The sequence below is a fragment of the Apteryx rowi genome, unplaced genomic scaffold, assembly GCF_003343035.1.
Source record: "Apteryx rowi isolate R43461 unplaced genomic scaffold, aptRow1 scaffold_673, whole genome shotgun sequence".
Taxonomy (NCBI): domain Eukaryota; kingdom Metazoa; phylum Chordata; class Aves; order Apterygiformes; family Apterygidae; genus Apteryx; species Apteryx rowi.
In genome coordinates, this window is record NW_020450953.1 from 290831 (window position 1) to 301948 (window position 11118).

An 11118-nucleotide genomic window follows, 5' to 3' on the forward strand; every position below is an offset into this window, starting at 1 on the left:
GGGGCTTCCTTGCAAGATTGAAGCCTGGTTGTTAAAACTCAGCTGCGCCGAGGCTCCTCGGCTCCAGCAGCGGGGCCTCGCCGAGCCGTGACCTTGCTCCGGGCACCTGCAGCCCCGCTGGCTCTCGGGGCCCCTCTTTCCTCCCCTCTTCGCCCGCCGCGCGGGTGCGTCACGGGCGCCCCGATCGCTCCCTCGGCGCGGCTCCGGTGGGAGGCACCGCGGCGAGCCGGGGGCCCGCCCGGAGCAAAATGACCTTGTCGGGGGGAGCAGGCCACGGCTCGGCTCCTTGCCAGAGCCTCGGACACCTCCGGGTTTTAAGTCGAGGAGGGAGGGAAGCGCYGGGGAGGAGAGGGCAGCGGGCGCATTGGCTCATTGATGCCGCTCAGATTTAACYGCCTGGGTTCATTCAGAAATCGGTTGGGTCGGACCCGCTGTGGGGGGGGGGCCCTCCGCAGCGAGGGGGACGGACAGACAGACGTGCTGGGGGATGCGGGGTCCCCGGTGCCGTGCGCGGAGCCAGCGYGTGCTGCCCGCTCCGCGTGCCCGAGCAGCGCCCGTCCGCCCCGGGGGAGTGCTGCCGGCGCGGCCCCGGCTGTATCGGAAGGGCTAATTTTAGCTTGCTGCTGTGCCCTGTCCTTGCTCTCCGGGGGGGGGGGACAGTGTCGGCTGTGACGGCTGTGTCCCTTTCCCAGCCATCGATGTGCTGCCAGCGATAAAAAACAGCCTTTTTTGGGGTGGGGGTTGAATTCATCCCTCATGAGGGGGTTCAGGATCTGGTATTTGGCATCCRCTGACCCATCCGTGTCACGAGCTGTGGTGGCTCTGCTGGCTTTGGCATGCAGGTCCTCCCCTTGGAGGCCCGTCCGTGGCTCGGGGGCAGCAGGACGGCAGGACGCCTGGGTCCTTTGCCGAGATGGCAGCCTGGCCAACAGGGGCTGGGAGATGCCTCCCGGAGATTTGGGCCTCCGGGGCTCATCCAGAGGTGCGTTTCCCCTCCTGGAAGGTCAGGCGCGGGGTGGTTAGGGTGGCTGCGGTCGTTCCTTGGGAGCGCAGCTGGGCGCACGTGGTCCCTGGAGCCAAATCCGCCGCCGTGGCGAGGTCGGCAGAGCTGGCGAGGCCGTGGGTGTGCAGCCAGGGGGGAGCCCGGGGCGCAGCTGGGTCCCTGGCCGCCAGCACCGCCGCGAGCCGCTGCGGCCCCAGYGAGCCCCCCGCTGCCCGGCTCTGTCCGTGGGGGCACACGCGCGCGGCCCCCGAGAGCATCGTCCCCGTGGCAGGCTGGCGGGCTGCGCTGTGCCGCTCCATCCTGCGGTTCCCGAGGAAACGGGGGATTTCAGCTCCGGGCGAAGGCCTGCAGTTGGCCTAGTTTGCAGCGGTGACTTGCAGTCTGGGTGAAAYGACGGGGGAAAGCGCTGCCTTGGGGCCTGGCAGCCCCGTCCCCCAGGGCCAGCGGTGCTGGGGTGTCAGCTCACGTGTCCCCTGGCCCTTGCAGGATTGACCCGGCCGGAGCAGCTTGGATGGGGGCTGAAGCCCAATGCGGGGTYAGGTGCCCGGAGGAACCCCTGGAGCTGGGTGTGCCGGGCCCCCTTCCGGGGGTGTCCCCAGGCCCTYGCTGTCAGTGGGGAACCACCATGCTGGGATCGGATGCGCTGGCAGCGTCCCTGGGGTCCCCGTCCCCGGGGTCCCAATCCCTGGGTCCTCTCCAGCACCACCACTGCCCCTGCCCAGGGCTGCCCTGAGCTTGGGGGTGTGGGGGGAACCAGCTGCCTGGCCACGCCCCCTGACTCTCATTGGCTGAACAGCTGGGCCTCACCCCCGCAGCCCCATTGATGCTGGTGCTTTGGCCACGCCCCCTGAAGCTCATTGGTTGGTGGCCCAGCCCCACCTTCCCAGCCCCATTGGGAGAATGGAGTGGTCTTTTTTTCTCAATGGGCTGAGTGGCCTAGGGGGGCCCCATCAATGGGGCAGGGGGTCCCCATGGCTTGGGGGCCCCAAGCCTGCTGGTGGGATCCGTGTCCTCTGTCCCACTCCATATTGGGACCAGTCACTCGGGTGGGTGCTAGGTGCTGTTGGGAGCCCYGCTGGGGGTCTGGATGGGGGGCACTGCCATACGGAGTCCTGGGCTCYGATCCCTTTCCCCAAGGGGCATCGGGCAGACGGAGCGGACCAAGGTCCCTTGGCGGGCAGACAGGGCTGGCAGGGTGGCGCCGGCAGGGGAGACGTGGCGGCCTCAACCCAGCCGTCTTTCGGCTTGTCTCGCCCATCTGTTCGTCTGGGCTGATCTGTTCTTCCTCTCATCCGTATCGAACGCTGCCGCTCTTGTGTGCCGTGCTCCCTTCTCGCGCAGATTTTTTCTTGTTTTTCTCCCAACCCTGAAGCGCTGATGAAATGAAGCGTGTGTGGGCTCACAGCCTGCGTGTCATTCCCTCCTCCCAGAAACCCTGGCCTAACCGAATCTGACACAGGGGCTGATGCCTCAAAGATACAAAGTACCGGCGTTTTTTGGCTCAGATATAGGCAGCTGGAGAAAAGCGACACAGACCAACGAGCGCCATAGCTTGGGCTCAACCATGGTATTAGACAGTGGAGAATCAGGTCGAGGGACTTGGGTCAGTGGACTTTGGGTGCCTGAATCTTATTGAAATATGGGTGCCGAAGTCCCTCTAAATTGTCTGATCCTCTGAATGAGCAGCGAGGGGAACCTGTACATTGCTGGGGTGGAGCTTGGGCTGGAGTGGGGCCATGCAAAGCCGGGGGGGGTGACGCGGGGCTGTTTCCCGACCCCCTAAACCGCAGCTGCTTGTGTCTGGGCTCCTGCAGGTCCGGGCCGGCGCCCCGGGGCCCGTGGCCACCTTCGCCTGCGCCAAGCGAATGGGTAGCGCTCCAGCCCRGCCTCTCGCATCCCACCGGAACCCCGCGGCCGCCCCCGGCCCCCAGGCTTGAGGCCGTCAGGCCAGGACCCCCCCACACACACACCAAGGCGCGCACATCCCCCCGTGACACCCCCAGGGCTGAGCGGAACAGCAGCAGGCACCATGGACGAGAGCTTCCGAGACCGGACGGCCTTCATCCGGGGCGCGAAGGACATTGCCAAGGAGGTGAAGAAGCATGCGGCCAAGAAGATGAGCAAGGGCATGGACCGCATGCAGGACGAGTACACCAAGCGCTCCTACTCGCGCTTCGAGGAGGAGGAGGACGACGAAGACTACCCGCCGCAGGACGGCTACTACCGGGGCGGCGAGGCGGCCAACGAGGAGGAAGGCGCCTCCAGCGATGCCACCGAGGGCCACGACGAGGAGGACGAGATCTACGAGGGCGAATACCAGGGCATCCCCCGCAACGAGTCGCTCAAGGCCGGCGAGCGCCTGGGCGGCGAGGCGGYGGCCGGCGGAGCCTTCGGCGCCTTCGACGACGCCGAGGGCCAGCGGCGGAAGGACAAGGAGGAGCTGGCGCAGCAGTACGAGCTCATCCTGCAGGAGTGCGGCCACGGCCGCTTCCAGTGGACCCTCTACTTCGTCCTGGGACTGGCCCTCATGGCCGACGGCGTCGAGGTCTTCGTGGTGGGCTTCGTGCTGCCCAGCGCCGAGAAGGACATGTGCCTCTCCGACTCCAACAAGGGCATGCTGGGTGAGCCGGGGCGCGGGGACCCGGGGGGGGACCTGGGGGGACACAGAGATACAGGGGTGTGGAGGGACCTAGGGAGATGCAGAAGGATGCTAGGAGATGTGGAACTATGGGGGGACACCAGGATTTGCGGGGGGACATGAGAAGATATGGGGGGGACAAGAGGGGACAGAGGGAGATGTAAGGGGACATGAAGGGATATGGAGGGATTGGGAGGGACACAGGATATGGAGGGATGGGGGGGACATGGGATATGGGGGGACATGGGGTATGGAGGAACAGAAGGAGCTATAGGGGGACACGAGGGGATATGGAGGGAGATGGGGGGGGCACAGGGGACATGGAGGGAGAAGAGGGGACAGAGGGAGACCTGGGGGGGCACAGGGGATATGGAAGGACATGGGGGGACATGGGGGCTTGAAGGGACGTGGGGGACAGAGGGAGATGTGGGGTGACAGGTGAAGAAATGGGGATACAGGGGGGTCACAGGGGGAGGTGCGGGAGTGCGAGGGGGCGGCAGCACTGGCTAGTGAGGAGAGCAGGCCCCAGCAGGCCCCGGACACCTGGGTCCCCTGGCCAGCCCCACCGGGGGGGGGGGGTAACGGAGGCCCAGACCTCCCCCCACCCGGCTCGCTCCCCCGTGGGGTCTGACGCAGCCCCAAGCCCCCCCCTTCCCTCCCGCTGAGACCCGAGAAACTCAGTGCAGGAGTGGGGAGCAGGTTGCTGGCTCAGCGCCGCGCTGGCAGCATGGTGGAGGCTGATGGTGGTGCGAATCCGCTGTGTCCCCGTCCCCCATCCCCCAGGGCTCATCGTGTACCTGGGCATGATGGTGGGCGCGTTCCTGTGGGGCGGGCTGGCCGACCGCCTGGGCCGAAGGCAGTGCCTCCTCATCTCCCTCTCCGTCAACAGCGTCTTCGCCTTCTTCTCCTCCTTCGTCCAGGGCTACGGCACCTTCCTCTTCTGCAGGCTGCTCTCGGGCGTGGGGTAAGGGGAGGTGGGGGGGGGGGGAGCAGCACCCTGCGAGGGGGCCCAGGCGTCCGGGCCACCCCCGCCGTCGCGCCCCAGCCGCACGGGGGGGACGGCGGCGGCGGCGGCGCTGACGCCCGCTCCGTCCCCAGCATCGGCGGCTCCATCCCCATCGTCTTCTCCTACTTCTCCGAGTTCCTGGCGCAGGAGAAGCGGGGCGAGCACCTCAGCTGGCTCTGCATGTTCTGGATGATCGGCGGCATCTACGCCTCCGCCATGGCCTGGGCCATCATCCCCCACTACGGTAAGGGATGGGCCGAGACGGTTTCCAGGGCACGAGTTTGCCGGGTCTCAGCGTGGTGGTGGCACGAGTTTGCCGGGTCTCAGCGCAGCGGCGTTGCGAGTTTGCGGGGTCTCGGGGTGACGCGGGCTCCGCTGACGTGTCCGTCCCCATCCCCATCCCTCATCCCGGCCGCAGGCTGGAGTTTCCAGATGGGCTCCGCGTACCAGTTCCACAGCTGGCGGGTGTTCGTGCTGGTCTGCGCCTTCCCCTCGGTCTTCGCCATCGGGGCGCTCACCACCATGCCCGAGAGCCCCCGCTTCTTCCTGGAGGTAAGCGGCTCCCCCCCCCCGCCACCCCCCAAAAAAAGCCCCGCCGGGGATGCTGAGCGCGCCGGCACCGCCGGGCTCTGCCTTGCAGAACGGCAAGCACGACGAGGCCTGGATGGTGCTCAAGCAGGTTCACGACACCAACATGAGGGCCAAGGGTCACCCCGAGAGGGTCTTTTCGGTAAGATCCCCCCCCCCCAACCCCGGCCTGGGTGCTGGGGGGGTGCTGGGGGGACCCGGGTCCGGCACGGCTCCGGAAGGAGGAACGGGGTCACTCCGTGCCTGTTCCCCTGGGCATATTCCCACCTCCGGCAAAGCTCATCCCTGCTCCGCGGGTGGGGAAACTGAGGCACCCGGCCCCGCGCCCTCCCCCCAGGTGACCCACATCAAGACCATCAAGCGGGAGGACGAGCTCATCGAGATCCAGGCGGACACGGGCACGTGGTACCGCCGCTGGCTGGTGCGGTTCCTCAACCTGTCGCAGCAGGTGAGTGCGGTGGCCACGTCCCCGTCCCCATCCCCATCCCGCGCCGCCGCCGTCCCCCTCCGTCCCCAGCCCATCCCGGCTCCCACCACCTCTCGCCCTAGGTCTGGAGCAACTTCCAGCAGTGCTTCGCGCCCGAGTACCGCCGCGTGACGCTCATGATGATGGCCGTGTGGTTCACCATGTCCTTCAGGTGGGCCGGCGGGGCTTGGCCGGGGCTGGCGGGTGCCGCAGCCGCCGGGCTTCACCCCGCTCTCGCCGCTCCCCAGTTACTACGGGCTGACGGTTTGGTTCCCGGACATGATCAAGCACCTGCAGAGCATCGAGTACGCCTCGCGCACCAAGCTCTTCACCCGCGAGAAGGTGAAGCACTTCACCTTCAACTTCACCCTGGAGAACCAGATCCACCGGAACGGCGAGTACTTCAACGACAAGTGCGTGCCCGCCGGCGGTGGGATTGGGTTCCGCTGGGCTGAGGCCCGGCACGCTCGGCGCACGGGTTGGGCGGCCACTCAGCGCCGGGCTCTGCACCCCCCCCCCCAAAACCCTCCCACCCTGGCAGGTTCATTGGCCTCAAGATGAAGTCGGTCATCTTCGAGGACTCGCTCTTTGAGGAGTGCTACTTCGAGGACATCACCTCCAGCAACACCTTCTTCAAGAACTGCACCTTCATCTCCACCGTCTTCTACAACACAGGTAGCGGCGGGGTGGCGCGCCGGCGTGTCCCCCCTCCTTTTTCCGGCACCGTGCCGGCCTCGTCGCCCACCCACGGTCCCTTTTCCCCCCCTCCAACCCCGGGGCAGATCTCTTCGAGTACAAGTTCATCGAGAGCCGGGTGCTCAACAGCACCTTCCTGCACAACAAGGAGGGCTGCCAGCTGGACTTCAGCGACGACAACACCGCCTACATGGTCTACTTCGTGAGCTTCCTGGGCACCCTGGCCGTGCTGCCGGGCAACATCGTCTCCGCCCTCCTCATGGACAAGATCGGCCGCCTGCGCATGCTGGGTGGGGACGGGGACGGGGGGCTGCTGCCTCCCTTTCCCCTTTTTTGGGGCTCCCCGACGGGCGTTGGATGCTCCGCGCGGCGGTGGCGGGGATCGAACCGGCGGCGCTCGGGGTGGTTTGGGAAAGGGGGGGGGGGGGCCGCCCTGACGCCTCGCCGCTGTCCCCGCAGCCGGCTCCAGCGTGATGTCCTGCGTGAGCTGCTTCTTCCTCTCCTTCGGCAACAGCGAGTCGGCCATGATCGCCTTGCTCTGCCTCTTCGGCGGCGTCAGCATCGCCTCCTGGAACGCCCTCGACGTGCTCACCGTGGAGCTCTACCCCTCCGACAAGCGGTACGTCCACCCCCCCGCAGCCCACCACGCTCCCGGGGGGCTTCCCCACCCCGCGAGGGGCCCAGGCGTCCGGGACGGCGGCCGCCACCGGCTTTTTTCCCCCCCCCCTTTTTTTTTTTGTTTTAATGCCGCAGGACGACGGCGTTCGGCTTCCTCAACGCCCTCTGCAAGCTGGCCGCCGTGCTGGGCATCAGCATCTTCACCTCCTTCGTGGGCATCACCAAGGCGGTGCCCATCCTCCTGGCCTCCGCCGCCCTGGCCCTCGGCAGCTCCTTAGCCTTGAAACTGCCCGAGACGCGGGGCCGGGTGCTGCAGTGAGGGGCGGCGGGGGAGAGGGGAGGTGGGGGGGGCCCCCCTCCTCGTCCCCCCCCCCCTCCGGCCTCGTTCGCCTCCTCCCCTTCCCCCGGCGGGGGGGGAAATTAGTCTCGTTTAGACACTGTGAACCGTCTTCTTGGAGCATTTGGGATATATATATATACATATATATATTTATTTATTTATTTTATTTTATTTTATTTTATTTTTCCCCTTTGGTTTGCACTTCTGCCCCCCTCCCGCCGCCTTCCCTTTGCCTCCATCCCTCCCCGTTTCTTTTCTCGGTGTCGTCGCGCGTGTGTGAGTATCTGCTCGCTCCGGTTGGGGTGGGGGGGACGCGGCGAGGAGGAGGAGGAGGAGGAGGAAGGGCCTGACCCCAGCGGCAGGGCGAGGCGGGCGCAGGGCCGGGGCGCTGGATCGAGGAAGCCAAGCGAGCTCTGTGCTTAAATCCCCCCCACCAACGCCAGGAGAAGCAGGGGTGGCACCTCGGGGTGCACGGCAGCTCGGGGCGCGCAACGCTGCGGTGCGCATGGCATCTTCGGGGTGCACAAGGCGTTGGTGCGCGCGGCGCCTCGGGGTGCACGGCGCCTTGGTTTGCACGGCGCCTTGGGGGAGTGCATGACGCTGCGGGGTGCATGACGTTTCGGGGTGCACGGTGCGTTGGTGTGCATGGCACCTCGGGGTGCACCTCGGGGTGCATGGACCTTCAGGGTGCACGACCCCGTGGGGCTCGGCGAGCCCTGGGGCTCCCGCGGCTCTCGGCGGCGGTGGCAGCGGGGACACCCCGGTCCTGGCGTCTCCTTCGGGTGCCAGCACCCCGGGACGATGCCAGCGGCGATTCCCCCGGCGGGTCTGCGGCGTAAAAACCCCGGGCAGGGCAGCCGCGCCGCTAACGGGCCGCATCTCCCTAGTGACAGATTCGTTAATCTAATTAGGGCCCGGCCGTTATTAAGCTGCTGAGGGGCAGGTGCCGCGGCCGGACCTCGCTCCAATTCGGGTTCTTGCTCCCCGGGGCTGCGACCGGATTTGCCCCCGGCCCTGTCCGGCACGGCTTTCCCGGCGGGTTGGATTTGCATGTCCATCCCAAGGGTGCAAATCCCCCGCTGAGGGTGCAAATCCCCCCCCCGGCGCGCGGGTGGACGGCTCCCGCTCCCCCCAACCGCCTGTTATTTTTCTACTACTTTTTAAAGGCTTTTCTTTCCTAGGCTTTTCCAATGGATGCAAGAGCTGGAGCTGGTGCAGGTGGCGAGGGCAGGCGCGTGGCCATAGCCGGGGCGGGCGGGGGGCCGTTTTCCCACGTTTTCCCCCCCCCCTCCGCTCACCTGGAGCACAAACGACAAAAAAAACCAACCAATCAACCCAAACCAGCAGCGGTTTGCAAAGCACAAAGAGGCGCCCGAAGGCAGCGCCGGGCGGGAAATTCGGCTCTACGCAGGAGCGCCAGGGAGCCGCCGGCGCTCGGCTCCGCGCCGCGGGACCCTCCAGCCGAGCGAGAGCGATCGCGCGGCGTGCTTCATCTCGTTTCTCCTCCCGCGTCCTCCTCCTCCTCCCTTCTCCATCCTTCGGTGTAGCTGGTCTTTTTAAGAGCACATCCGTAGTTCTGTCCGTATGCAGAGTCGTGCCGTGGTGTAGTTTTTAGATGTTTGTAAAGAATTAAAAAAACAAAAACAAAAAACACACGACCAAAACAGCAACAACCCCCCCCCCCCCCACGCGAACCCACCCTGTGTACGAAAAGAAAAAAAGAAAAAAAATTATCCGACCAATGCTGTCGGCTTCGAGCGGTGCGTTTTGTACGAGCGGTTTATTCCGAATGGCGCGCGGGGCGGAAACGGGGGCTGAAAAGCCGCGGGAAAACATGCCAAATTCTTCCCACATTTGCAGCAGCCCCGAAGCCGGTGCCGGGCTGCAGCGGCGTGGGAAAACGCGGCAGTTCGGTGCGGCGACGGTGCAGCAGGAGGCCCGGAGAGGGGTCAGGATGCAGCCGGGGCGCCGGGCGGCTCCGCCTCGGGGTGCTGGTGCTTGGACCCCCCCAGGCAAGCGGGGCTGGGGGGGACGCGGGGGTCGGCGCCCCACTGCTCGGGGGTGCGGGCGACGATGGCCAGGGCGTGCACGGGGCCGGCGAGCTCGGCGCGCAGGGCGCCGTGCACCAGGCGATGCCGCTGCAGCGGCGGCAGCCCGGCGAAGCGCCCGCTCACCACCACCACGGCGAAGTGGCTCTCGGCGCCGGGGGGGCCGGCGTGCCGGTGGCTCTCGTCGAGCACCCGCAGGTAGCTGGGCTCCAGGGCCGCCTGCAGCTTGGCGCGGATGGCCCGGCCCACGGGACCCTCGGCCATGGAGGACCCTCGCCGCAGCGCCAGCGCCGCCGCCGTCTTCGTCGCTGTCGCCGCGCGGCTCCGCAGCATCCGGCGCGACGGGAGCTGCGGCGGGAGCAAAGCGGGTGAGTGTGGGTTGTGCGCAGTGGGGAGCCCCCCAGGATGAGCCCCCCCATAAATACGGTTAGCGGGTGTTGCACTGGGGGAGGGTGCAATATTTGGGGCGTTTCTGGGTTTTTTTTTTTTGCTTGCAGGAGGGAAGGTCCCATCCAGCTTGGCCCAGCCCCGGGGGCTGAGCCCATGCTTGCCACGTGTGTGTGCATGGGGGGGGGGTGTAGCTACATCCAGGTGTTACCCCCCCCTTCTTGCACAGCTGTGTGCAATGCAGCGGGGTGGCCCCAAACCCGACCCCCCCCCTTTGCACACACGTGTGCAATGCAGCGGGGCGGCCCCAAACCCGACCCCCCCCCCTTTGCACACACGTGTGCAATGCAGCGGGGCGGCCCCCAAACCCGACCCCCCTCCCTTGCACACACGTGTGCAATGCAACGGGGTGGCCCCAAAACCCCACTCCCCCTTGCACACCCGCGTGTCCGGGGCGCCCCGGCCCTTACCCGAGCTCCAACCGCCTCCGCACCGCCGCGCTGAGCACGCTGGGAGTTGGAGTCCCCCCCGCGGCCCGCCCCGTCACGTGGCCCGGGGGCAGGACTACAAGTCCCAGCAGGACCCGCGCCCAATCTGTTCCGCTCGCTCTGCTCCCGGCGCCGGGCGGGGTGCAGGGTGCAGGGTGCAAGGTGCAACGCGACCAGCCCCGCGGGGGGCCGTGCAAGGGTCTGGGGTCCCCGGGCGGAGTCACCCTTGGCGCAACACCCGTGCAGCGCTGCATTCATTACACCGGGTGTCGCAGCGCTGCAAGGCTGCGGCACAGCCGGTGCAACCGCCGGTGCAAATGCTGCATTGCAGCCGGTGGAGGAGCGGTGCGGTGCTGCGTTACCTGTGCGGTGCTGAGCTGCGCCTGATGCAACACCCGTGCAGGGCTGCGTCGTGCCCGGCGTAACGCTAACGCGGTGCGGCGTTACACCCGGTGTAACACCCGTGCGATGCCGCGTTACACCTGGCGGCACACAGTCTGACACCCGTGAGGTGCTGTGTTACACCCGGGACAGTGTCGGAGTGATGCTGTGTTACCCTTGCTGCGGCATCCGCACAACGCTGCCTTGCACCCGCTGTAACACCCGTGCAACGCTGCATTGCCCTCGGTGTAACACCCATGCAACGCTGCATTGCCCCGGTGTAACACCCCTGCCCTGCTGCCTGACACCCGGTGTAACACCCGCTCGGTGCTGCCTGACACCCGGCGCAAGTCCGCTCGGGCCGCCCTGGGTGCGCTGGCACCCGGTTGCAGTCCGCCGCGTCCCCACGTGGAGGAGCCCCAGCCCAGCACACGGCACCCCGATCCTGCTGCCCGCTCC

General features: G+C 67.0%; 2 protein-coding genes across 2 annotated transcripts in view; one reads left to right on the forward strand and one right to left on the reverse strand.

The window, feature by feature from the left end:
- SV2A (synaptic vesicle glycoprotein 2A) overlaps positions 1 to 7348 on the forward strand; it is a 12353-nt gene extending 5005 nt beyond the window's left edge. Inside the window, exons 2-13 of the mRNA XM_026085771.1 lie at positions 2818 to 3624; positions 4425 to 4605; positions 4740 to 4891; positions 5066 to 5199; positions 5288 to 5377; positions 5573 to 5683; positions 5785 to 5873; positions 5950 to 6114; positions 6243 to 6376; positions 6484 to 6687; positions 6857 to 7016; positions 7151 to 7348. Of these exons, the coding sequence (XP_025941556.1) occupies positions 3033 to 3624; positions 4425 to 4605; positions 4740 to 4891; positions 5066 to 5199; positions 5288 to 5377; positions 5573 to 5683; positions 5785 to 5873; positions 5950 to 6114; positions 6243 to 6376; positions 6484 to 6687; positions 6857 to 7016; positions 7151 to 7334 (2196 nt within the window). The 5' untranslated portion in view covers positions 2818 to 3032 and the 3' untranslated portion in view covers positions 7335 to 7348. The remainder of the gene's footprint in view (positions 1 to 2817; positions 3625 to 4424; positions 4606 to 4739; positions 4892 to 5065; positions 5200 to 5287; positions 5378 to 5572; positions 5684 to 5784; positions 5874 to 5949; positions 6115 to 6242; positions 6377 to 6483; positions 6688 to 6856; positions 7017 to 7150) is intronic.
- A 1754-nt stretch (positions 7349 to 9102) lies between these two features.
- Positions 9103 to 10322, reverse strand: BOLA1 (bolA family member 1). The gene is made up of 2 exons (XM_026085769.1): positions 10261 to 10322; positions 9103 to 9751 (listed from the first exon to the last, which is right to left on the reverse strand). Exon 2 carries the CDS (start codon positions 9734 to 9736, stop codon positions 9305 to 9307), a length of 432 nt encoding a protein of 143 aa, XP_025941554.1. The 5' UTR covers positions 9737 to 9751; positions 10261 to 10322; the 3' UTR covers positions 9103 to 9304.
- Positions 10323 to 11118: the final 796 nt, after the last annotated feature.